This window comes from Delphinus delphis, chromosome 3 (genome assembly GCF_949987515.2).
Source record: "Delphinus delphis chromosome 3, mDelDel1.2, whole genome shotgun sequence".
NCBI lineage: Eukaryota > Metazoa > Chordata > Mammalia > Artiodactyla > Delphinidae > Delphinus > Delphinus delphis.
In genome coordinates, this window is record NC_082685.1 from 139,193,932 (window position 1) to 139,220,823 (window position 26,892).

The 26,892-nt window shown below is 40.7% G+C and overlaps 1 protein-coding gene across 1 annotated transcript in view; it reads left to right on the forward strand.

Moving 5' to 3' along the window:
• Positions 1-26,892, forward strand: part of MROH2B (maestro heat like repeat family member 2B) — a 60,237-nt gene that overhangs the window by 18,754 nt on the left and 14,591 nt on the right. Inside the window, 18 exon segments of the mRNA XM_060007191.1 lie at positions 646-802; positions 949-989; positions 1,618-1,774; positions 2,330-2,373; positions 6,186-6,293; positions 9,464-9,580; positions 12,119-12,226; positions 12,777-12,910; positions 12,912-12,927; positions 15,229-15,255; positions 15,983-16,102; positions 16,313-16,392; positions 21,287-21,422; positions 21,518-21,613; positions 21,872-21,961; positions 22,284-22,349; positions 22,351-22,414; positions 24,448-24,545. Of these exon segments, the coding sequence (XP_059863174.1) occupies positions 646-802; positions 949-989; positions 1,618-1,774; positions 2,330-2,373; positions 6,186-6,293; positions 9,464-9,580; positions 12,119-12,226; positions 12,777-12,910; positions 12,912-12,927; positions 15,229-15,255; positions 15,983-16,102; positions 16,313-16,392; positions 21,287-21,422; positions 21,518-21,613; positions 21,872-21,961; positions 22,284-22,349; positions 22,351-22,414; positions 24,448-24,545 (1,659 nt within the window).

Below are 26,892 nucleotides of genomic sequence, written 5' to 3' on the forward strand. Positions count from 1 at the left end.
TGGACACCTAAGTTTCCATTAGGTGATCAGCAGATCAGCACCTGGGGACTTCCCTGGTGATCCAGTGGTTAGGACTTGGCGCTTTCACTGCGGGGGCCCTGTGTTCAATTCCTGGTAAAGGAACTAAGATTCCGCAAGCCATGTGGTATGGCCAAAAATAAATTAATTAATTAATTGAAAAAGAAGAAGGAGAAGATCAGCACCTGGAGCACAGCCAGCAGCAGCAACGCAGTCGCCATCCATTCCCCGTCATTCTCACTCTGGACAGTTCCACTCGAGTCTTGGAGTTTGGAGAAATATTTGGGGGCATTTTTGGTTGTCACATTGACAAGGGGTTTAACGGCACTTGGTGAGTGGAGCCCAGCCCTCCCTGCAGTGACCCACAATGACGACTTGTCCTGTCCCAAAATCCAGCAGCAACCTCACGGAGAAACACTGACCAACACTCACTGCAAGTGGCACCTGAAAGTGAATGTGCTGTGCAGAGACTGTGTTTCATGATTTCATTTTGATTTGGCCTGAAGAGCAAAATAATAACACGTGAGAGAAAGTTTTCTAAATTAGAGGGAAACACACGGAGAGGACCAAAGAGGAATAATGAAAAAGAATAAGCAATCCTTGCATCTTGCCTTATGTTTTCCATAGGTGCTATGGCCAAGAATCCTGACTCTTGTGGTACCTGCAGAATATACGGGAATGCTGAAATACCTGTTTAATATCATCAGAATTCTGTTTATGGCAGAGGAGAGGAAGAAGAAGAATGCCAAGGACTCAACAGCACTTGTCATCTCTACAGGAGCTGGTGTGTACATTCAAAAACAAAGCAAAGCATTTCTCTTATGAGAGACTAGTTTCCGGAAAGGCTACGGGGCTTTGCTGGTAAACCCAAGCCCCATCTGATTTTTTCTAGGCCCCATAGCAGTAATGAAAATTGCTTTTTCTTTCTAGTGAAACTTCCTTCACCACAACAGCTACTGGCCAGACTTCTGGTGAGTGAGTTATGAAAAACCAACGTGGTATGAATTTAAACCAATATAGACAATTCAGCTCCAAATAAATGATAATAAAAATTACATAGCTATTCCAAAACAAAAGAAACACTAAAATGGCATAATAAATGTTCTGCTATACTAATGACTCTGATGAAGATTTATTATTCGCAAGATTATCTTCTCACTCTGAAATGTTTGTTAAACTTCATTTATGATTTTTTAAATAAACATAGACTGGATCTGATCCATAAGAACCTTTCAAACAAATTCCACATCTGTTGTTTAGATTTCTCTCCCTCTCTTTTTGGCCACATATGTGCTTGAGCACTATTTCCACATGCCCTTATTTAATTAATAGATATATCTAAGTGTTGGTATGTTTCACTTATTTTTGGTTGATGGTTTCCATATATTTTTACACCTTTATCCTCAGAAGAAAATTGGGCAGATGGATTGTCTAAGTATTAGCTTTGATCTAGAATAAGTAAGAACAGACTGTGATGGTTTGTTAAAAGATTATCTAATGAAGGATTCAAGAGAATCCAGAACAGTGATAAAAAGGAAAAGGTAGGTGAGCCTTCTAAGTATCCCTGAGTTGATTAACAATTTTTCTTCCTTCCTCCAGGTAATATCTATGCTCGCCAGTTTAGGGAAATTACATGGGGTCGGTGCAATAGGACTTTTGAAGATATTGCCTGAGATAATTCACCCAAATTTGGTAGAGCTATGGAAAACACGCATACCTGAGCTCCTGCAGCCTCTGGAAGATACAAAGGAGTGGGGTCAGGTCTTTATCCAAGGAGGCAAGAACACAAGGAAATGAGGCACCACTTCTATGTCTTAAGCCATTAATGTTCACATTAGGCAGTAAAAACAATGAACTTGACATGCAAGGTAGACAGCTCTATTTTGTCCTGGACTCCTTATGTTCTATTTCTCTACCAAATACTTATATTGATATTTTAGGAGGACCAGGTGTGTTACAATATTTAGCAGGAACTTTTACTTTTGCTCTGGTCTTTTTTTTGTATTTAGAGAAGTTCTCTTTTGGTATTGTTCTAAAAAGTTATTATTCATCCATGCTAGAATATTAAGATATGGTAATTCAGTAGTTACTGTTGAAATTGGCAAAAAGCCTGGATTTTTATCATGGATTGAAGACGCTCTGTCCAGCTGACTAGCAATTTAGGATTGCCAACATAGTAAATTTAATCTGAAATAACCATCCTGCATAGGGAGAAAGCTTGAAATGGAACAGTAGCAGTCAGTGCTGACCTGGATACTGGGCTGGGGTGTTTTTTTTTTTTGGCACTTATTGCATCAATTTCTATTTCTAGGAAAGAACACTAGTATCGTGCTGTGGGAGACGATGCTGCTTCAGGTAAAGTTGGCTCCTAGACTAATTGTTGATGATGGGGTGATGAAATCACCGAAAGTTACCCATCTTTACGAAAAAGAATTAGATTCCAAAGGACAGGAAACAACATTTCCTTTTCTTGAGAAAATCACTAGACTGTTAGACATGATCACATAAGAATTTTATGCTCTTTAAATCACAATTTGAACAATAATCTTTAGCCTTCACTTTGATTCAGAATTTAAGACAGTTTTGAAGATACCACTTACTAATATTTTTCTTACTAATATTTTTTTCCGTCTTTCTTAAATCTTCTCTAATTTTCAGTTTTTTTCCTCTCCTTGCAATTGCATTATTTCACCATTCATAAAAAGAAACAGAGATTAACATAATTTCCACTTCTTTGCTCCTGAATACAACTCCATTTCCTCCTCTATCTGCTTCTCACTATCTTTTTCCTGATGTCTAAACACCAAAAGGCCATGTTGTACCCCTTCTCCAGAAAAGAATCTTTCTCTCATCCATAACTTTTTGGACCTTGACAACCAAACAGTGCCACAGACATGTCAAATCCCCAAAAGAGTAAATTGCAGACAGGAGTTGGACATTGGCTTTACAGAGAACATTTTGATTTCAGGAGCCCACAGGAGATCAAGGAACCCATGGGCAGGGAGCTTTTAATCCAGCAGAGTTTTGGTTCATAAGCCACCTATATAGGAATTAACTATGGCTTCTTTATTTTTTTTTAATTGAAGTATAGTTGATTTACAATGTTATGTTAATTACTGCTGCACAGCAAAGTGATTCAGTTATACATATATATACATTCTTTTTCTTAACATTCTTTTCTGTTACAGTTTATCATAGGATATTGAATATAGGTCCCTGTGCTGTACAGTAGGGCCTCGTTGTTCATCCATTCTGTATATAAAAGCTTCCATCTGCTCACCCCGACCTCCCACTCCATCCCTCCCCCAAGCGCCACCTGCTTGGCAACGGCCAGTCTGTCCTCTATGTCTGTGATTCTGTTTCTGTTTCATAGATAGGTTCACTTGTGTCCTATTTTAGATTCCATACATAAGTGATATCATATGATATTTGTCTTTCTCTTTCTGACTTACTTCACTTAGTATGATCATCTCTAGTTGCATTCATGTTGCTGCAAATGGCACTATTTTATTCCTTTTTATGGCTGAGTAATATTCCATTGTATATATGTACCGCATCTTCTTTATCCATTCCTCTGTCGATGGACGTTTAGGTCGCTTCCATGACGTCCCTATTGTAAATGGTGCTGCTATGAACATAGGGGTGCATGTATTTTTTTGAATTATAGTTTTGTCTGGATATATGCCCAGGAGTGGGATTGCTGGATCATATACTAACTCTATTTTTTGTTTTCTGAGGAACCTCCATACTGTTTTCCATAGGGGCTGCACCAACTTACATTCCCACCAACAGTGTAGGAAGGGTCCCTTTTCTCCACACACTCTCTGGCATTTGTTATTTGTAGACTTTTGAATGATGGCCATTCTGACCAGCGTGAGGTGGTACCTCATTGTAGTTTGTTTCTGTTTTTTTGTGGGTTTTTCTGTATTTATTACTATTTATTATAGAATAGGTAACTCTTTTATTTAGAGAAAGCTCAGGGTATTTTTAATGGTTTTTAAATTTATATTTAAAAAAAATACCTGTCAAATGTTTTTGAAGAATTTGATTATAAAGTTTATTAGATTTTTAAAATATTTTAATTTTATTGGATTATAGCTGATTTACAATGTTGTGTTAGTTTCAGGTGTACAGCAAAGTGATTCAATTATATGTATACATATATTCATTCTTTTTTTAGATTCTTTTCTCATATAGGTTATCACAGAATATTGGGAAGAGTTCCCTGTGCTATACAGTAGGTCCGTGTTGGTCATCTATCTTAAATATAGTAATGTGCGTGTGTTCATCCCAAGCTCCTGATTTATCCCTCCCCCTCCCCCCCAAATCCTTTGGTAACCATAAGTTTGTTTTTGATATCTTTAAGTCTGCTTCTGTTTTGTAAATAAGTTCATTTGTACCTTTTTTTTAAATTAGATTCCACATATGAGTGATATCATATGATATTTGTCTTTCTCTGTCTTACTTCACTTAGTCTGATCATCTCTAGGTCCATCCATGTTGCTGCCAATGGCATTATTTCATTCTTTTGTATGGCTGAGTAATATTCCATCGTATATATGTACCACATCTTCTTGATCCATTTCTCTGTTGATGGACATTTAGGGTTGATTTGTATTTCTCTAATAATTAGCAGTGTTGAGCATCTTTTCATGTGAACTATGGCTTCTTTAAAATGTCAGATTTCAGTGACCTCTCCACAGCACCCCACCCCAACACCCCCCTTCCAGAATCAGGATCTCTAGGTGGGGTACCTGCGAGCTCACAGGTCTTAATGATACCCACAGTGAATCTTATCCCATATGAGGTTTGAAAGCAATGGCTCTATGCTTCCTGGTCCTTAACTCTTGGATCCACCTCTCCTCCTATATTCAGGCTTCTTTTATCTTCCCCTCCCTCTCTCAAAATTTTTATCTTATTTTCCCCTGCCACCATTTTTTTTCTTTTCTTTTCTTTTTTAATTTTTTTTTATTTTTAGCTGCATTGGGTCCTTGTTGCTGCGCGCGGGCTTTCTCTAGTTGCGGCAAGCAGGGGCTACTCTTTGTTGTGGTGCGCAGGCTTCTCATTGCAGTGGCTTCTCTTGTTACAGAGCACCGGCTCTAGGCGCACGGGTTTCAGTAATTGTGGCACGTGGCCTCAGTAGTTGTGGCCCACAGGCTCTAGAGCACAGGCTCAGTAGTCATGGCACATGAGCTTAGTTGCTCCGCAGCATGTGGGATCTTCCCTGACCAGGGCTTGAACCCGTGTCCCCTGCATTGGCAGGCGGATTCTTAACCACTGAGCCACCAGGGAAGCCCCCCGCTACCATTTTAAAATAACTGTTCTTACTAGGAAGGAAGGTTCTTTCTTGAGAGGCCTTGAGAACAGTTCTTTTCTTTCCTCCAATCTTGAGTACACTTCTTGGCTTCTTTTTCCAAACTGTCTGCATTTGCTTTCTTCCCTTATACTGCCAAGGTTGTACAATTTTTTTCTCTTCAAAGGATCCACTCAATGAGTTTCTATTAAGAAAATGAATACAAATCTTTTCATTGGTTTTGACATTGTGTTCTTTCCAAGCTTAAGGTAGAGAAAACACAGGAGAAATTGTAGATTTTAGAAATTGCAAATGGATTTTGTCCTCCAGAAAGACAAAAACACCTTTTTATGTATTGTTCAATGAAAAGGGACATGGGTTCAGACAACTGATTGTGGCCCTGCCTCAAAATAATTGATGAAATGAGGAATATTTCACTACTCGAGTTGAAGTTAGCAACTTGTGTTTGTATATCTAATTGGTTCTTCAAGGCATTTAATTCACTATTCCAAAAATGTCCCTTTTTCTTAGTATGGTGTAAAGCAAACTAACTTTGACAAATGGAGTTTTTTTCCAAATCTACCCAAACCTTGAAAGATGTTGACTTCAATTTTAAGTTTCAGATTGGATGAGTTCCTATTTTACGTTTTTTGGCAATTTTTATTTAAAAGGAAAAAGGAAGGCACTTACGCGGAGTTACTTGCCCTTCCTGTGCATCTAATTCTTAATGGGAATTCGGAACAGGTTGTTATGAGAAAAGGAATAATCCCATGTAATATATACTTTATGCTTTTAGAATACATTGTAACAAAAAGGCACCAAGAAAGCACATTAAACCGTCACATTAGTATCTGACTTTCACCTCCTACAACAGTTGCTCAAAGAGTCGTTATGGAAGATCAATGACGTAGCCTGGACCATTCAACTGAGTCGGGGTTTCAACCAGCAAATGGACAGTTACGGCAACACCTCTGTTGAGAAGGTTGGTTTTTTAGCTCAGAGACCTTAGCTTCTACTTTATGACCAAAAGGAGGGAGAAATGGTTAGAAAAATGTTCCCTTCTCTTCACCTTACATTTGACCAAAAGTTACAGGGCCACACCTATCTGCAAGGAAAACTGCTGAGTATAGTGCCTTCAAGATAAATACATGCCTAACTAAAATTCAGGGGTTCTATTCTAGAGAAGGAAGAAAAATGGATACTGGAAGGCAAATAGCAGCCCCTACCATAGCACTAGTTAAATGCAGCTTATGCCTTGGTTTACATTGGGCCAGTCTTGTGATGCTGGCTACGAGAAATAATCTACTACAATTTTTTAAAAACTTGACAAGAAAGAATGCTCAAAGGCCACTTCTTTCATTCCTCTCTCTCCACATGACCTCTACCAAACCCTCCACATTGTAACCATCCATTCCAAATGGGGTTTGAATCCAGCTTCTGCTACTTACTGCTTATGTAGCTTTAGGTAAATTTTTTAACCTCTCTGGAGCCTCAGTATACTCACCAACAAAATGGAAATTTTATCTACCTCTGAGGATTGTAGTGTTACGAGGGTTCAATGAGATAAAGTATATAAAGTCCCAAGTGAAGTGCCTGGCACATGGCATGTGTTTAATAAAAAGCAGATGGTGGTTATCATTGTGGTTATAGTATTCCTAATTTTTTTTTCTGAAAAAACATTTCCTAAGTCATTAAGTGTTCCCAGTATTAAGTGTCTCTTCCCCCAAATTCTTTATTAGCAACCTCTAACTCTTCTATGTAATTTTCAAAATTCCTCTCACTGACTGACTCTCTAATTTGGTACACAGTACTGATTCTCCAAATTGGTCTATCCAGCCTGCAGACACACCCATCAGAAAAATTTGGTGAGCAATGACTCATCTTATACACGAACTAGCCTTGTGCATCTCAGGTAGTACCATTCATCCAACAGTTTCCAAACCCACAAGATTAGTCCAAGATAATGGTTGTATGAGTAGGCAGAGAAATTCAAGCAATGAGCTGCTTAGATGGCTCTAAACCTTTACACTTAACACCAGCAAAGTAAGTGTACCAACTAGCTTTAGAAGCATAACAAACTACCCCTGGTGGCTTAAAATAACAGGCACCTAGTTAGCTTACAATTTTGCAAGTTGACAGTTTGAGTTGGGCTCAACTGGGCAGTCTTCTGATCTCAACTAGCCTCACTGCAGTGCACTGGGGATTGGCTGGTCTGGGATGATCTTAACTAGGACAGCTTTTTTCTGCTACTTGCAGTCCCTCATCCTCCAGCAGGCTAGCCCAGGCTTGCTCTCATGGTGGGGCCAATGAAGTATGCAATGTCTCCTGAGGTCTAAGCTCAGAAGGGGCATACTATTGCTTCTACCAATTCCATTGACAAAAGCAAGTCACAAGACCAGTCCAGATGCAAGGAATGGAGAAATAGAGTCATCTTGATAGGAGCTGCAAACTCCCATAGCAGGGAGGCGTGGATAGAGGTGGGATAGAAAGGTTATGGCTATTTTTGCAATCAATGACATTTTTTTCCGCAATTCTGGGTTTCTGATTTCTGGGATTCCTAGCCAAGTCCCCAAGTAAGAATGCACTATACATTGAACCTGACCAAATTCAGCAGAGAAGCAACAGATCAGCAGTACTGGGGGCCACTGAGGCTAGCTAGCCCTTCACACGTAAGTCATATTTCCCCCTGATCAAATCAATTTTTTCTCAGCGCAAGACTTTTCCAGACTCTTTCCTGTCCTTCTCCCAAGATGGAGTTAAATAGACTCTAGCAGCTTTGACCCCAATTAATATTTACTCCAGTTCTGTAAACAGTTTTCCTCATTATGATTCCATGATCATGGGGGTCTTTTGCCTGGACAACCGAGAGTGAAGTGGCTGCTACCTTGTCAGATTCTTACTCTGGTTTTACTCTTACTCTGGTAGTTCTTCCACCTGTTTTATCACCTTAGGTCCCCCCTCATCCCAAGTCAGACTAATGCGTACAATTTCTCCTGAATGTACTAATTTAACTTCATTTGTTACTACTAGATTTTCCTCTCCTCCTGTGCCATACATCCTTTCTGATCAATAATGACCACTCCATAGCTACAATCCTCGGAGCTCTGCAGGGTCCTTAGAGTGGACTTCCAACTGGCCACTTTACTCTCCTGTGTGTAACAAGATGGACAGTCTAAATAAAGAGATGCCAATCTGGTATTACATAGCTATATATACACACATGTTCATATACCTATTTACATCCAGGAGTGTGCTATACTGTTCAAATACAAGCCACTGAGGGGCTGCCCCACACCTCCAGGCATAGCTCTGCATCATACATGGCCTCTAACGAAAGATGACAGGAAGACACGACTTTCCTACTTGCCTTTTCTCCATCCCGACACTGCAGAAGTAACCAGGGTAGGGCTGGCATAATGAATCCAACATTCTCACCACCTGTAAGGGAGATGGAAGCCACAGAATGATTCCCCACATGCTCCGCCTCCAGTGTTCCTCCATGGGGTGCTTTCCCTCCCCAGTTCAGAGTTCCGTACTAAAGACACAACGTGTGTGCAAAAGTTCCTATGTGAATTTTCTTTTTCACTCCTAATACCATTCTGGCAGCACTTCTGGACAACTCACTCTACTCCTGGGAGAGAGATAATAGTAGAGCATACAAAGTATTATTTTCAAAATTACTATACTCTAAATCTCCTAAACTAAGTCAATATACTGTGGAGTTTGAGAATATCTGATGACATTATCTTCAAAATTACCCAATTTTATTGAGCATGTTAATGCAATGAGCACTTATTAGCTACCAGTGACCGTCCACTGGAATTAATCAATAAGACCCTCTGCAACCAAGAACTGAAGTTCTGAGCATAGAGACAAATAAGAAAATTAAAAATTACAGTAGAGTGAAAGGTATTATGATGGTGGAGCACATGGCATAGAGGAGAGCAGAAGAACACAGGTAGAGGACAGAGCCTTGGCGGGGGGCGGGGCGGGGGGGACACTTTGAAGAGACAGTATAGGAAAGTACATGGTTAGTAAGCAGTCATAAGTTACCTCAATGTCTTTTCTTCAAATGACTGTTTTAACTCTTTCCATTTTTCATCAGTCTTGCTTTCCAACCTTTAACTGTGTTGCTTGTCCTTTGTTTTCCAGAAATTTCTTTGGAAAGCCTTGGGAACCACCTTAGCATCCTGCCAAGACACAGACTTTGTAAGCTCACAGATTAAGGAAGCTCTGGCTGCTCCCAACCACCTGGGGGATCAATGCCAGGTGGGACCCCTTTCTTTCAATTTCCTCTCATGATAATGATAATGAATTCCTTCTGGAAAACCTCTGACAGTTCTTATGTTAATGTCTTACTCATTCAGAATTATCCATGCATTCAAGAGAGTCCAACAGAATTTTTCAGAAAAATGAAACTTCCTTATTTAAGTATCAGTGCTTCATTATCTAACCAGGTTTGTGAAGATATTGAAAAATGAATTTTAATCGCTCACTTAACAAGAGTATTTTAAATATATTTTGACCTTGGCTTTATAACTTAAGAGTATGATTGTAAGTATCAAAATCATTAAACTTGTAAGCTGAAAGTAAGCTTATATACGATTGGTTTTCCACCTAGAGAAAATGTAAGTATAACCTGAAGAGCTTTTGCAAAGTGTTTTTGCCTCTTCCCTACCCTAGCCTAAGCTGGAGAGCATATGTGAATGTGGAAGAAAAAGGAGAATGTCTGTTAAAAAAAAAACAGAAACAAAACTCTGCAAGGCTAATAAAGACCAGCTAGTAAAAAATATATTTTCATAGTCTGTCTTGTTATATACTCTTCTCAGAAATTCTCAGATGTTTAGGGTCCTTTCCCCATCGTAAATGGCTAGAAACCACTAGACTTACTGAACTTTTGAAACTGTTCCTTCTCAGATATTCAGTCATCACATTTCTCATTGGCATTATTCCTAGCACCATTTTTCCCATCCTAATTGCCCTTTTAGTTCTGCTCTGGGCTAGGAAACAATGTCAGTTTATTTCAGATATAAGCATACAATATGGCCGTCATTCAACGTCTGAGGGGTTCACAAACTTGAAAAGATGAACTTTGTGACATCCATTTGAGCTTCTCAAATTCCTCTTTTACTTAACTTTACTTCAAGTTCTTGAGTGTGTCCCACACACTCAAGTCACTTAGTGAATGACCTCTGGATGGGTAAGGTGTTAACGCGTAACTTTCTTAGTCTCACTGAGCCTGCTGGCCTTCCATCTCCCGAGCGTGACTCTCTCCCTCAGGTGACACCTGAGCTCTGATTCTGATGTCAGACTAGCTGGATTCAAATCTTGCCTCTACAACATGCTACCTACATCCCTCAGGTTCTTCCAAGTAAAATAAGGGAAAATAGAACCTTTCTCAAAGTCTTATTCTTGGAGAATGCTTAGTGAACAGCTTCAGGAGAAGAGAGCTAAGGTTGCAACTGTGAGGAACTGGAGAGAGAAAATGGACTCAGGGAAAGATGTAGGACATCTGTGCAGATTTGAGGGCCCCATTGGGGGTTGAAATCATCTTCTACTGCACCTATTTTCTCCGTGGGGTCACTTTTTTTTCCAGTAGCCTCCTGCAGATGAGGTGTAGGGACAGGTGATCGGCAAATGGGGAGTCAGATTTATCCAGGGCTTTGCCAGACTTACATGATAGAGGGACAGTGGGACATAGGTGGAAAAGTAGGGGAAGGAGTTAAAACATTAGGAAGATGGGTTGGGAGAGGAGAAACACAGAGCACTGTGGCGTGACAGGACCCAGAGGCTGAAAGACACAGGTTTATATCTTAGGCGATGGCCAAGGAACACAGAGACATCAGGCCACAAGCCTTTAAAGATCTCTTCCAAGCATCTTCTGACAATGGAGAGTATGTGGCCTGGTATCTGAGGACTAAGAACAGTGCTGGTTGAGACCTTGGTGACAGTGGTCATGGTGGTTCTAGCCGGGTTATACAATCAGATGAAATGTAACAGGACTCATAAACAAACTGCCATGAAGGTACAGTGGTGACGTGAGCCTCGAGCAAGAGAGGTGGGAAGAATGTGGGCAAGGGGGGAATATGACCACAGAGCATGAAACAGGAGCTACCAGATTTCAACATTTTAGCCACTTGAGATACAGTAAGCGTTCAGCAGGAGAGGGATCCTATAGAAATGACAGTCAACTCTAGCTCAAAAAAACCTCCACTGGCTTCCCACTAGTCTAAGATTAGAAATCCAAATGACTGGCTGTGGCCTGAAAGGCCCTACTCAGACCAACCCCCACTTCCTCTCTCACCTCATCCTGCACTTCCCCTTGATTGTTCCTTCTGCCCTCCTCGATGGACCTCAGGGCCTTTGCACTTACTCCATCTGTTTAGAATTCTGCTTCCCAGGTAGTCCAATGGCTCAGTCTCTTGCTTATTTCAGGACTCTTCTCCATGTCACCCTTGTATTGAGGCCTTCTCTGGGCACCCTATTTATATTGCCAACTCCCCCCAGTGTGCAGCTTCTACTCTTTTTTTTTTTGCTTTTCTTATCTCCATAGCACTTATCACCTTCGGACATACTATACATTTACATTTACATGCTTACCAAATTTGTGTTCACTTTATGTCACTTCTCAGTCACTTCCCCATCACTTCCCCTCGCTGCACACTCAAAAGGTTGGGGAGTTTGATGTGTTTTGTTCAATCCTGTATCCCCTGCACCTAGAAGAGTTCCTGACACATAATGGGTGCTCAGTATATATTTGTTGAATAGATGAATAAACTCAAAATGTCCTATCTCTTCTGATTTTAGGGAATAACATCTATCTTAGGATACTGTGCCAAGAACCACTTTGAAATTGTTTTAAAAGTTCTTAAAACATTCCAAGATCGGGAAAAGTTTTTCATGAATCGATGCAAGGTAAAAAGAAGAATTTGCTCCTCCAAAGCCCTTGGTCATTGCAAAGGCAAATGACACTGACTGCTTCAGTGAATATCCTTTCTCCGTATTATACTTGCTCCCGTCCCCAGGTCTTTATTCCAGGTCAGAACTGTCCGAACCCAGGCCCTGAAGAATGACCAGCTAGGTAACAAGTCTCCCCCACTTTCTGTCACTAATGCTGACCTGGGAGGCCCTAAGGAGCTCCGTGTGTGCCTAGGTTTGTCCCAGCTGCTCAGGCCTCATGGAGAGTTTCCATTGTGTACACTCTGCTTCCCCTAAAGGAGAAGAATTTACTGAGTAAAAATTAATGCAAGCCTTCTCACAGGTACCTCTCTTAACGCCTGATAGATCCACAACACCGTCCTGTGTGTTTAAATTTATATAGGCAAGAGTGTCAGCTTTAGACTAATTGTAATAATCTCAGTCCCATTTCTTAACTCCCTAGTGGCCCATAGAATTAAGAAAAAACATGAGAGAAAAAGAAACTCCTTCAGTCATATTTTTTATGTCTCTCTTTCCTCCTCTTCAGGGTAGTTTCTCTGGGAAAAAGAGCCTGACCAAGACTGACGTCATGGTAATCTATGGAGCCGTGGCCCTCCATGCTCCCAAGAGGCAGCTCCTCCCCAGGCTTGATCAAGACATTGTATCCCAAGTCGTTTCTTTATGGCCAGTGCTCTCAGGTAACAACCAACACAGGGCCACCTCGATTTCCAAGGCTGGGGTTCCCAAAACTTGGAGGGACTCAGCTCTTGGAAATCTTCATGCTCAAAGGACACAGACCAAAGGAAAGATAGGGTATGGTATAGTATGTTTGGAGGATGAGAACTTATGGAAAGAGAACATTTTATTATGAAACAGAGTTGAGTGATTTGTTTCTTTCTTAAGACCTTGGGCAGTTCACATCCCACCACTCCCGCATTGCCTTCCTAGACCAGTTGTACCCACCATGATCTCACCCTCATTTAAACTTAAAGCAATGACTCCTGTACTACTTTAGGGCAGCTGGCTTATTACTTCCCTGTAATAGTCTCTGATGAGCTGCTAATGGTAGCTGTTTAACCTTTTATAGGGTAATACTTATAAGCCATCTAAAAGAGTGTCTCACAAATAGTAAGAGCCATTTATGTATTTTTAAGTGAATAAAATGCATCACTTGTCAATCTACTCAATCCACCTCAAGTTGTACTAATTTCCCCCTCCACCATCATTCCAGGCACGCTGACCATCCTTGACACTCCTCAACATGCCAAGGATGCTTCTGCCTCGGAACCACCAAACCGAGTTGGAATTCATCCAATCATTTCTGTCCCCCATAGCACTTTTTGTATCTTTAATAAAATGCTTTCTACAGGTTGTCAGTTCAGCCACTTTGCTGATTAGTACCAAGTTAGCCACCTAAGACCCACCTAGCAATCAGGTTTAAAATATGGCTTCCCAGAGTCATTATCCAGGGAGGTTGCCTCAGTATGTCTGGGGTGGGGTCTGCCATTCGTATTTTTTAAAGGTTTATGAATGATTCTTATTCACAGCCAGGTTTAGGGGTTTTCGTTGATTACCTGCACATCTGCTTCTCCCATTAGATTGACAGCACCTTGATGTTAGGGATTGTACACTATGTTCCTTTATCTCCTCTTCTGTGTCCTCCACAAACCACCTATTTGATAAATCTGTGCTCTTGACATTTATTCATGTGTGTAGGTGAGAAGAATGGACTCATAGGGAGCTCACGGTATTCTAGATATAGGTACATGCTAGTGGAAGGATGTAGGGCAGTGATCCTCACACCTCAGCTGCATGAGAATTACCTGGAAAGCCTGTTAAAAATGGAGATCCCTAATGAATCAGTCTTCAGGGATGGATCACTGAATCTGTAATTTTAACACCTTCCTCAAAAAGTGATTCTGACATACCCAAAATTTGATAAGCAATGATGAGAACTGAAAACAAAATTTTCAAAGACGTTTTATGTTACATTAATATTTAGTCCATCACTGAGGAAAATCATTATAAAAATAAAAAAGGAAAGAGACAAAGATGTTTCAGATAAAGATCACTGGACACTTTGAGGTCAGTTCTGCTATAAGGCAACATTTGCACAAGATAGTACCAGAAAAACCACAGGGATTATGGGGGAAATGGGGTGAGGGGAACAACATTCAAAAAAACCCCATCAATGACACATTAAAAAAAACGGAATTAAATTTTCAAAAGTAATTTAAAAAACATTTAGGAAATATATAAATAATACCAAGAAATGACGGCGCGTTTCCTTGAAAAACGTCAGCTGTGCAATTTATGAGCTACTATGAAATGGTGGTGGGAAAGAGGGTTATCTGAAATCTGACAAACAGCTGTAATGCCAGACTTGAATGAGAGCAGCTCATCACACACAGTAAACGAAGGCAGCTGACGGATATTCGAGGTATGTGCACAAGTCTTCCTATGCGGCTCAGTTCAACTGTTGCACCTTTTTGCTCTCACGGACAAAACTGTTCATAAGCAAACTCAAAATTCAGAATATGCTAAAAGTATTCCCTCATGTATCAATTTCGTTGAAACAAATTTGCATTTTCAACACAGGCGTTGTCGCAGAACTAACTATATCTCAATTCCAAAGTCAGCTGCCCTATTAACTTTCATTTTATAACTTTTCACCGCTTTTTCTGCCAAGAGCTTTAATACCCTTTTTCTTACCAAACTCTGATAGAGCCTCTTTAAAATGAGAAGGCTGAAGCCCAAAGGCTTGACATCTTTATGCTGCTTTCTGTAGTTTAGTCATGATTCACCCAGGGCAAAGAATCTACCAGTGTACAGGGTCTCCCTTTGAAACTGGGGGAGGGAGGCAACAGCTCCCACCAGTTGGAAGGACTCGGCATCCTGCTTCACTGTTGTCCTTCAGGTTGATGGGTCAGTCTTTTTGTTGGGATGAGGGAACCCTAACTGCTGCTCTAGTGTCTGCTTCTGCCTTTGATTTTTTTCAGGTTCTGGGCATGGCTGTGATGAACAAGGTATGCAGCATATGTGATATATTTGAATACCTGTGTTTGAGTATAAATATATTTGAATACAAATTATGCTCCCTGGAAGCACAGTAAGCATAAATGTTCTCTTGATTTGATTCCACAGGAAAAGATCCCAAAATATAACTAATTAATCCAGTTCTGAAGCCAGGAACCCTGAACCTAATTTAAGACAGAAGAAGGAGCTGTATTTGGTTCTAGGTGGTTTGGAAGTTAGACTGTAAACTAGAACAGTGTTCTTAGAACTGTGGGTTGTAAACCACCAGTAGATCATGAAATCAATTTAATGTATCTAATTGATCAAAACCAGCAAAATGTTTGTAATGAAATAAAAGAGAAATAGAAGAGTACATTGCACATAGCAATAATAAATATCATAAAACTTTTATTTCAGTTATGTATTTTATATATATATATTCACTATATTGTGCATGTAAGTACTGGGTAGAATCGTAAACTGTTTCCTATTTTGATTTCTGATCAAAAATGTTTGAAAGCCACTGCTCTAGAGAAACCTCAGTTTATGATGGGAGCTGGAGGGGCTGGAGATTGACCTTAGTTTCTCAACTTCCCTGCAACTTGGATCCGAGACTAAGGTGGAGATGGCAAAAGGAGCAGAGTGTCACTCCTGTCTGGGCACATATTTCAACCCTATTTGTAGAGCCGGGTGTGGTGCCTAAGACCCTGGCTTGCACTGTGACTCATTTTGCTTTAGGACATGGATCTGCAGATGAGTTTTATAAGAAGTATCACGGAAACTGGCATTGCTGTCCAAGATGCTGAGGATGAGAAGTTCAAGTTTTCCTACAAGGAGGTGCTGCTGAGTTACATGCTGGTGAGTGTGCAGGGAGGACATGGGCAAAACCCTGAGAAGTTCATTACCAAGAGTGCAGGTAATGGGTAAAACTCGCCAGTCCCGAAGAACAGACCTTGGGCGTATTTCCGCCTGAGGGTGCCCAACGGTCCGATGAGGTTTCCACCTCTTTGTGTCTAGAAACTCCCCTGGTCCTTCCTGAGACAGTTTACCTCCTTGTCTGTGTTGCAGGACTTCATCAGGGATGAGCCCCTGGATTCCTTGACTAGCCCTGTTCGGTGGAAAGTCTTAATCGCCATCAGATACCTCAGGTAGAGAATTTTTTGTTTGTTCTCACCGAAAAAATATTTCCTCCCCCATATCCTCATTCTGATCAACTGACTTATCGATCGGTGCAGACTCTAGTGCACCGATCAAACATGAACACAGTTCATCAATGGGTTATTTCAAATGGGGGCTTTTTCTCTTTCCAGAGTGACAGAATTGACTGAGAGCCTGATCATTTGTTGACTCACAGGGACTAGTGGAGCTGCTTACAAGAGTCAGACTTACTGATATATGAGGACTGAAACTTCTGTGCAAAAATAATTTATCTTGGCCTGTAGGCAAATTTTAATCGTCCCATTAGAAATATATGAAACCCTTAATCACACCCTAGTTTGGTTAGCAGCAGTAAACCTGAAGATAATAATTTTAAGCACGTTTTTAAAATAATATTTTTCCCCTGCAGTAAAAGAAGTAGAAGTTCACTGTTAAAACCTGGAAACTATAGAAAGTTTTTAAAAATGATAAAAATCATCCCAATCCTCCCCCCCTAATTATCAACATTTTGGTATATTTCCAGGTCTTTATTTCTAGTCTTCCATGTTGTTTACAGAGTTGAGATTCTACTCTGCTTATGATTTTTTATCCTGTTTTTTTTTCTCACCTCATCTTACATATTCCAATGTTATTACCAACTCTTCACAGACATCAGTCATTTTTTATTAATTTTTTTAATTTTTGATTGTGGTAAAGTATACATGTTTATCATCTGAGCCATTTTTAAGTGTACAGTTCAGTGTGTTAAGTACTTTTACATTGTTGTGCAAAGCAATCTCCAGAACTCTTTTCATCTTGCAAAACTGAAGCTCTGTACCCGTTAAAAAACTCTTCATTCCCTCCTTCCACCAGCCCTGGCAGCTACCATTCTACTTTCTGTCTCTGTGAATTTTATACTTTAGGTAACTCATGTAAGTGGCATCACACAGTATTTATCTTTTGACACCTGGCTTATTTCCCTTAGAACAATGTCTTCAGGGTCCATCCATGTTGTAGCATGAATCAGAATATCATTCCTTTTTTAAGGCTGAACAATATTCCATTCTATGTGTATACCATATTTTGTTAATCCATTCATCTGTTGGACGTTCATCTGATGGGTGTTTTTCACATTTTGGCTATTGTAAATAACGCTGCTATGAACATGGGTGCACAGATATTTCTTCCAGACCCTGCTTTTAATTATTTGGGGTATATACCCATAAGTAGGCCTGTTGGATCATGTCAAGCCTATTTTTATCTTTAGAGTAACCACCATACTGTTTTCTCTGGCAGTGACACTATTTTACATTCCCACCATCAGTGCACAAGGGTTCTAATTTTTCTGTATCCTTGCCATCACTTTGTTATTTTCTGTTTGTTTGTTTTTACAGTAGCCATCCTAATGGGTGTGAGATGGTATCTCATTGTGACTTTGAGTTGCCGTTCCCTAATGATTAATGACTTCGAGCCTCTTTTCATAGCCTTATTGCCTATTTGTATATCTTCTTTGGAAAAATGTTTGTTCAATCCTTTGTCCCTTTTTTTTGGTTCTTTCTTTTTGTTGTTGCTGAGTTGTAGGAGTTATTTATATATTTTATATTCTTTCTATTCTCTATAAGGTTATTAACCCCTTATTAGATATATGATTTGCAAATATCTTCTCTCATTCCATAGGTTGTCTTTTACTCTAAATTGTGTTCTTGATGCACAGAAGTTTTTAATTTTGATGTAGGCCCATTTGTCTATTTGTACTTTCATCATCTGTGCTTTTAGTGTCATACCCAAGAAATCATTTCCAAATCCAATATCATTCCCCTCTGAATGGTCTTGGAACCCTTGTTGGAAATCATCTGACCATATATACTAGAGTTTATTTCTGAGATCTCCATTGTATTCCATTGGTCTGTATGTCTGTTTATTTATGCCAATACTATACTGGTTTGATTGCTGTGGTCGTGTAATAAGTTTTGAAACCAGGAAGTGTGAGATCTCCAACTTTGTTCTTTTTCAAGATTGTTTTGGCTACTTGGGGTCACTTGAGATTCCACATGAGTTTTAGGATGGATTTTTCTATTTCTTCAAAAAGTGTCATTGGGATTCTGATAGGAACTCCATTAAATATGTAGACTGCTTTGTATGGACATCTTAACAATAATAAATACTCAAATCCAAGGACATGGAATGTCTTTCTCTTTATTTGTGTCTTCTTTAATTTCCTTCAGCAACATTTTGTGGTTTTCAGTGTACAAGTCTTTCACCTTCTTGGTTATTCCTAAGTATTTTATTCTTTCTGATGCTATTGTAAATGGAACTGTTAATTTCTTTTTTTGATGATTCATTGTTTAAGTGTATAAAAATGCAACTGAGTTTTGTGTGTTGATTTTGTATTCCGCAACTTTTTTTTTTTGAGGCTGCGTTGGGTCTTTGTTGCTGTGCATAGGCTTTCTCTAGTTGCGTCAAGCGGCGGCTATTCTTTGTTGTGGTATACGGGTTTCTCACTGCGGTGGCTTCTCTTGTTGCGGAGAACGGGCTCTAGGCACGTAGGCTTCCATAGTTGCAGCATGTGGGCTCAGTAGTTGTGGCACTCAGGCCCTAAAGCACAGGCTCAGTAGTTGTGGCACACAGGCTTAGTTGCTCCATGGCATGTGGGATCTTCCCGGACCAGGGCTTGAACCCTTGTCCCCTGCATTGGCAGGAGGATTCTTAACCACTGAGCCACCAGGGAAGTCCCTGTATTCTGCAACTTTGATGAATTTGCTTATTAGTTTTAATATTTTTTGTAGATTCTTTAGGATTGTCTATGTATTAAGATCATGTCATCTGCAGACAGAGATAATTTACTTCACCTTTCCAATCTGGATGCCTTTTATTTATTTTTCTTATCTAATTGCTCTGGCTGGAACTTCCAGTATTATGTTAAATAGAAGTGGCATCTTTGTCTTGTTCCTGATCTTAGAGGGAAAGTTTTCAGTCTTTCACCATTGTGCATGATGTTAGCTGTAGGCTTTTCATATGTGGCATTTATTATGTTGAGGTAACAAACATCATTTTTAATGGCTGCCTAATATCTTGGTACATAGATATGCCTCATATTGTTACATTTCATTATTAATCAACCTATTGCTACATTTAATTATTTCTTGTTTTTAAAAACTATAAGTAATACTTTGGTGAACACCCTTGTGCAAAAAGTGTTCTCTGAACTTCTAATTATAAAAGTTGACAATTCGTTTCAATAAATATTATTGAGTTGCATCCATGTATCAGACACTGAGCTAGGTTCTAAAAGGACAATGTTGAACAAAATACGGCCTTGCTCTGAAGGAGTTTTAGTCAACTAGGGGAAATAAATGCCAAACACATTCATATAATTTCTCTAAAACTCGATAAGAAGCAAAATAAGGGAAGGCACAAGTTGCCATGTTTACAAAGATGAGGGAGGTTTAAAGAAAGTGCAAATAAATCTTGAAGATCAATTAAGAATTAACCAGGCTCCAGAACAGTATTGTCAAGTAGAAATAAAGTATAATACAAGTTACATATGTCAGTTAAAATTTTCTAGTAGCCACTCTTAAACGTGTAAAAAGAAACAAGTTAAATTAATTTTAATAATTAATTTTAATCTAATATATTCAGTATATTATTTCAAGTATTTAAAATAAAGAAGTAATAAGATAATTTACATGATTTTCATACTAAATCTTCAAAATCCAGTGTGTTTTACAATTACAGCCTATTTTAAATCAAACCAGCCACAACTCAAGTGTTCAATAGCCACATGTTGCTAATGGCTATCCTCACATGGACAAGACACCTGTAGAACTTGCAAACTAATCTCTAATGGCAGAAAGCAAATCAGTGGTTGCCTTGGGCCAGGGTAGAGGAAGAGACGAGCTGCAAAGAAGCATGAGGAAAAACTGGGGGATGATAGCAATGTTCTATATTGATTATAGTGGTGGTTCCATGAGTATGAAACTCATTTGATTGCACACTTTAATGGATGCAGCTGGTTGTGCATAAATTATAGCTCAATAAGTTGAGTTTTTTAAACAGCCAGCCAGACGGTAAGGATGAGAAGATTATTCAGCATCTATCAACACATTTAACACTTTCAATAGAGTTGTCCCAGCTGTTACTGACTTTTACTCTCCAGTGAGAGAACCAATTTCACCTTTCTCTGACAGTGTCATCATTTTTAACTTCTTTGTTAATTTGGTTGCTGACAAGTGGTATTGTATTGTCTTAATTTACACTTATTTAATAACAAATGGAGTTTCTCATGTTTATTGAACATTTACATTTTTCCAAGTTATGTCCAGGTTTGTTTATATCCTCGTAATGTCTATAGTATATGTCAGAAAGAAAGAAAGAGGGAGAGGAAGGAAAGAAAGGAACAAAAGAAGGAAGATTCCATTATCATTTATTCACTTGTGCATTTATAAGAACCTATAGTATGTGTGACATTACATATAACATGAGGGGACATATGAACTTTATAAAACTCACTGCTCCAAACTTAGAATCAATCTCTCTCTCTCTCTCTCTCTCTCTCTATCACACACACACACACACACACACACACACATAGTCAAGTGCTGAAGAAAACAAGTAGATTAATGTTAGATCATATAGTAAAGGGTAAAGTAATGCAAACCAAGTGATGGTTTGCTTATCACTCTAATAAATTAGACCTGAAGCGTGTGGACTATGCCCACCGCTACAGTCTGGTTCTATGTCCCCAATCTCTCTCTACTTCCATCACCACCTCCCTCAACATCCCAGCCCATGAGAAATGTACCTGACCCCTTCAGCCCCTTCAGACTGGCAGTTCTTGGGAATTCTACTGGGTTGGGTTTTGTTTGTCAACATAATATCCACTCCTCCCCGTGGTTCTCGTTTCAGTAAACTGAAACCTCAGCTCTCACTGAATGACCATCTTAATATTCTTGAGGAGAATATCCGGAAGCTGCTGCCCCTTCCACCTCTGGAAAAACTCAAAAATGAGGGCAAGACAGACACGGACACGGAGCACATTCATGTATGAGGGGGCGAGGCCCGAGGGGAGTGCAGAGTGGAGTAGAATGAATGAACTTGCTCCCCTCGGCCTGACCCTCACACTCACTTTGATTTCAGTTTCTCTACGAACGATCCATGGATGCTCTGGGGAAGCTGCTGAGGACCATGATGTGGCATAACGTGAAAGCAGAGGACTGTCAAGAAATGGTCAACGTGAGTAGGGCCACTGCTCAAACTGACTCCCATAGTCCCTAATCGGTGCTCCAAGGCACCCTCCAAACTCTGCCTCATCCTCGTCACAGGGACTCGTCCAGCCCGACCCACGTGGCCCACCACGTAGGGCCAGCCCACTTAAAAAGGGTTTGTGGGGAGGCCAGCACCCTGTTCCAGAGGAGGCAGAGCGAGAGCGAGAGAACGAGAGCGAATGAATACGAGGATACTAAGGAAAGACTTTTACTTTTTGACCAACAGCTTCTCCGAATGTGGCTTGTTTCACAAAAAGAGTGGGAAAGGGAAAGAGCCTTCCAGATCACCGCGAAAGTGCTGACAAACGATAGTGAGGTAAGGAGGCCCCTAAAATGGATGGATGGCATTGCTTGCTAACAGCAGGGACCCCTGAGGCCGCTGGAATCCAAAACTTGTGCGTGACGGATCTCCAGTCCCGGGTGGGGCCTTTCCGGAGAACCACCAGCCAGGTCTGTCCTAACCCAGAGCGTCTTTGCTCGCTTGCTCGCTTACTTGACCACTGCCCTTAAAGTCCAAGAGTCCATTCTATTCTAAGGGCCTGCACGGAAGGAACAAGGGACTTAATATCCAGCGTTGGGACTATCCTGGGACATCGTCAAGCCACCCCGTCACCTTGGGGTCCCCCTTTGTCCCGCAGGCACCAGAGAACTTTAAAATCGGCTCACTCCTCGGCCTCCTGGTTCCTCACTCCTGTGACACCTCACTCCTGTGACACCTCCATCCGCCAGGCGGCTGCTAGCTCGGCTATTAGTCTGTTCTGCATAAAAGGTGAGGGAAGGATGTGAAACTCACAGATGCAGAGAAGATACCTGTTTTCTTTTGTTCTCAGCTTTTCTCCTCATCCATCTATCTCTCTCCTTCCTCCTCTCTTTCTCCTCCCCCAGTTCAGCCATTTCTGAATTCTGATACCTTAATTATGTCACACAATTTGTCTCTCTTGTAGATCCTTTTTCCTCAGTGGCTCTGCTTTCTGGTTTTTTAAAATAAAGATAACACCACCAGAGCATGATAAAGAGTCATTAAAGCAGGTAAAATGTTTTGAGAGAGTCTGATTTAAATCACACAGCAATTGGGCATATTAGCAAAGCTTTCTCTATCACACGGCTTTCTTCCAGAGGAAATTGCACTATTATTATGGTGCTAAAGTGCCTTTCAGAGTTTCCTAAGAGAGATAACTTTGTGGAGGTTTTTCCAGCTTGTATAGCAGGACCTCTGTCTGCTCTGCCAGGACACGTGAGTAACTGTCAATGTCAGGAAATATAAGGAATTTTAAAACATCAGTCTCAGGCTGAAACCAACACTCACGGCTTCCTGATTAAATCCAGGTTAAATAAGCAGGTGTTTGGCCGAGCTGGGCCCTGCATCGTATGCACAGTTCTCTGCAGACCAGGTGCAGCCAGGAACACTCAGCCAGGTTGACTGCAGCTCATGCCCACCCTCGGCTCTTCATTCTCTTAGGTACTCGGCAAACATTTCTTGAGTGACTTTTCATGTGTCAGGCACTGTTCTGATGCTGGAAGCACAGAGATATTATAATTCTAAGATTCGCATAAGAAAAGTCTGTTAGGTTTGCTGTGCAAAAGCTTTTGAGCCAAAAGGTGGAATTTGGTTGGGGGCAGAGGGTAGAGTCAGTCAAAAAGGCCAAACTATTCAACAGAGCCCGAATAGGTCTCTTGGGCTATAGGACAGTCAAGGGACAGTCCCTTGGGATATGGGAAGATAATTCATGAAGGGTATATGCTTTTACCAAAGCCAGGAAAAAAAAAATGAATTAAGGAAGTGAGAACTAAAGGACCATTTTAATAAGAGAAGAAATGTGCCAGAGAGGGACCTCACAGGAAGAAAGGAATTAGAATTCTATTATTGTTCTACCCATTCTCCCTTTAGTGTCCTTTATTTTCCTGAAACATGCAAAGTTCAGGTCCTTAAATATTCTTTGTTAACAAGAAATCTCACACTTCATTATTCACGATAACTTTTTTTCTTGGTTGACCAAATAAATACGGTAGAGAGAGAGAAAAACGATGATTATTTTTTTTTTACTAGATACAAGTAACTAGTGTGATACTAAATTAAATACCCATTTAATACTCATGGGTGTTGTTCAGTCAGTTGTTAAAGCAGATGAGGGATCTGAGGTTAAGAAATTTACCAGTTGCTTGGACAATTGAAAGCAGTGGAGCTGGACTTTGAGCCCAGGTCGTCTGCCCATTGGCTAGGCTGCCTTCCAGAGTGGTTCAGGTGTGCGTTTCCACAATTACTATACTCAATTCAAACAACAAACAGAATATCATTACCGTTTAGGTCTGCATTTACAAATTGATATCAACAGTCACTTAACACAGTTGCTGATGTTTCTATTACAATGGTTGCCTTACCATTTCCTCCAAAGTGGCTCAGTGCAGAATGGAGCTCCAACAGAGACAGCAGTATAGCAGAGGAGTAAGAGCCTGGGCATTGGTGTCAGACCAGGGTTCAGGTTCCAGCTCTCCTATCTTTACTAACTGCGTGATCCAGCCAAATGGCTTTACACCTCTCTGCCTCAGCTTTCTCAACTGCAAATAACCTCAGATCATCTTTAGGAGCAATGAGATCATTACATGCAGAGTATTTAGCATGCTGCTGGCATGCAGAAACTACTCAATCAGTGTTTGATCTTATGCTCACCATCTAATCAGACAGGCTTCAGTGGGTTTGTTAAAGGCATCCAGCAGCTGAATTAGTGTCACATCAAAATACAGACAGCTTCTTCAACCCCTATCAGCTCTTTGAACTCCTATGTCACGCTTTGTTGATTGTAGGCATTCGCCTGGAAGTGGAAAGACTACAGGATTTGCAGGAAGGGCTGCAATGTGATGATGTGCAGGTCCAGATCAGGATTTCCTCCAAAATAGCAAAGGTGAAAGATATGGAGGACTGGCCAAGGGATGTAAGGATGATTCCGGGTTGATTTCCAAACGAGTCAGCTGTGTACACCCCGCTACCCAGGAGGGCAACAGCCTAGCCATTCTAGCTGAATGAAAGACCTTTGTCCACTCATTTATTAACTCTGGGTCCATGTGCACAGGCAACACCTGCTACAGATCATTTCATACTCTGGGAAACCTGGGGAACCAAGTGGTCCTCTCCAGGGTGAGGGAGGCAGTGGGGTGGAATGGAAGGAACAGGACTTTGGGGTCGATCAGACGCACTCCGTGTGCACTGCTTGAAGTGTGTGCACTGGGTGATCAGTCTCATCTTTAAAAAAAAAATGCATAACCTCCCTCTCAGAGCTGTTGTGAGGACTGGTCTATCAAGTCATTCATTTATTCATTCGCCTAATATGCCCTGTGCACCTACCACATGCCACACTTTTTTCTAGGCTCTAAGGATAGGAACGCCTGCCCTCTTTGAGCTTGCATCCTAGTAGATGGAGTGCCAGATAAATATGATGTCAGGTAGTGACAACTGAGAAAAATAAGATCAAGGAAGGGAATAAAGAGTACGGGAGGGGTGATCCCCTAGGAAGGCCTCTCTGAAAGGGAGAACCATGAAGACATCTAGAAAAGAACATTCCAGGCAGATGGAAACAGCATGTGCAAAGGCCCTGAGGTGGAGAAAGAAGTGGGTCATGAGATCCAAGAGACAGCCCAGAGCTGACTGAAGTGCCTTCCAAGACTTGTTAAGGATCTTGGCTTTGATTCCAATTGGAATCAAAAGCCAGCAGAGGGTTTTGAACAGAAGAGTCAAGACCACTAGGTACACTGTGGCAGCTGTGAAATGTACAAGGGCACCCTTGTGTGAGGCAGCATCATTCCTAACGTGGACATTATAGGTTCATATGTGTATTATGGCAGTTATCCACAGAGGGCAGTAAAGGGTCCAACAAGCCCAGTCACTATGACAATAACAGAGAACTCTCTTGAGAACAGGGCACTTTTCCTAATTTGCAAAAGCTCCTTATGGGCTAGTGGTGGTTCTGCGAGGAGGAATGTGACTGGACTTACATTTTCTGAAGGGTCATCGGGCTGCCATGTTGAGACTAAACTATAGGCTGGCAAGACTGAAACTAGTGAGGTTAGTTTGAAGGAAACTGTAAGAATCTACATATGAGATTAGGTGGCCTGGACTAAGGAGGCAGCAGCGGGGATGAGAAGGTGATGAGGACATAGGAGACAAGCCCGTGGGGGACAGGGAGGGAACATATGTCAAATGCCTAAGAAAGTGTCTGATGCATGAGAGGTGCTCGAAAACATGAATTCCCTTTCTTCCTTTCTTCCTAAGCCAATATCCATCCCAATATGAAAAAAAAAAACATAACTGTTGAGCTTGGACCCAGGCAGGCATTTCGTGTTATACAGAATAGAGGCACGAGTCTAGGCCTTGATCTTGGAGCCATGGTAACTCAGAAACCGGCTGGGATATGCAACTACTCGTGAAAAGGAACTCATTTCCTCTCAAAGATGGTTCTACCAAACTTCATCGGGCCATTTAATACTGGAGGAAGTTGGTTGTGAATAGGAATGTTTTCATACCCACAAACTCATAATCATGACCATCTTGCTTGGCTAAAGCCCCAGATAATGCTCCTGGACTTTACTCAAACTTCTAACTTTTCACCTCCCCTGCCTGCCTTTTCATTCATACACACGGAGAGACATATACAACCAAACATTGTGTATAGTTCTTGTTTAGAGACCAAAATTGCAAAGTTTTTCTTTTCTTCACTTTTTATTGACTACTCTTGATCTTGAAACATGCAAAAGCAAAAGACAGCGTTCATAATAATTCACCCTCTGTGTGAAGTAAGTCAGAAAGAGAAAAACAAATACCATATGCTGACACATATATATGGAATCTAAAAAAAAAAAAAAGGTTCTGAAGAACCTAGGGGCAGGACAGGAATAAAGACACAGACGTAGAGAATGGACTTGAGGACACGGGGAGGGGGAAGGGTAAGCTGGGATGAAGTGAGAGAGTGGCATGGACATATATACACTACCAAATGTAAAATAGCTAGTGGGAAGCAGCCGCATAGCACAGGTAGATCAGCTCGGTGCTTTGTGACCACCTAGAGGGGTGGGATAGGGAGGGTGGGAGGGAGGGAGACGCAAGAGGGAGGAGATATGGGGATATATGTATATGTATAGCTTCTGATTCACTTTGTTATACAGCAGAAACAAAGCATTGTAAAGCAATTATACTCCAATAAAGATGTTAAAAATAATAATAATTCACCCTCTGTATGGATGCTGTGAGGCACCGGG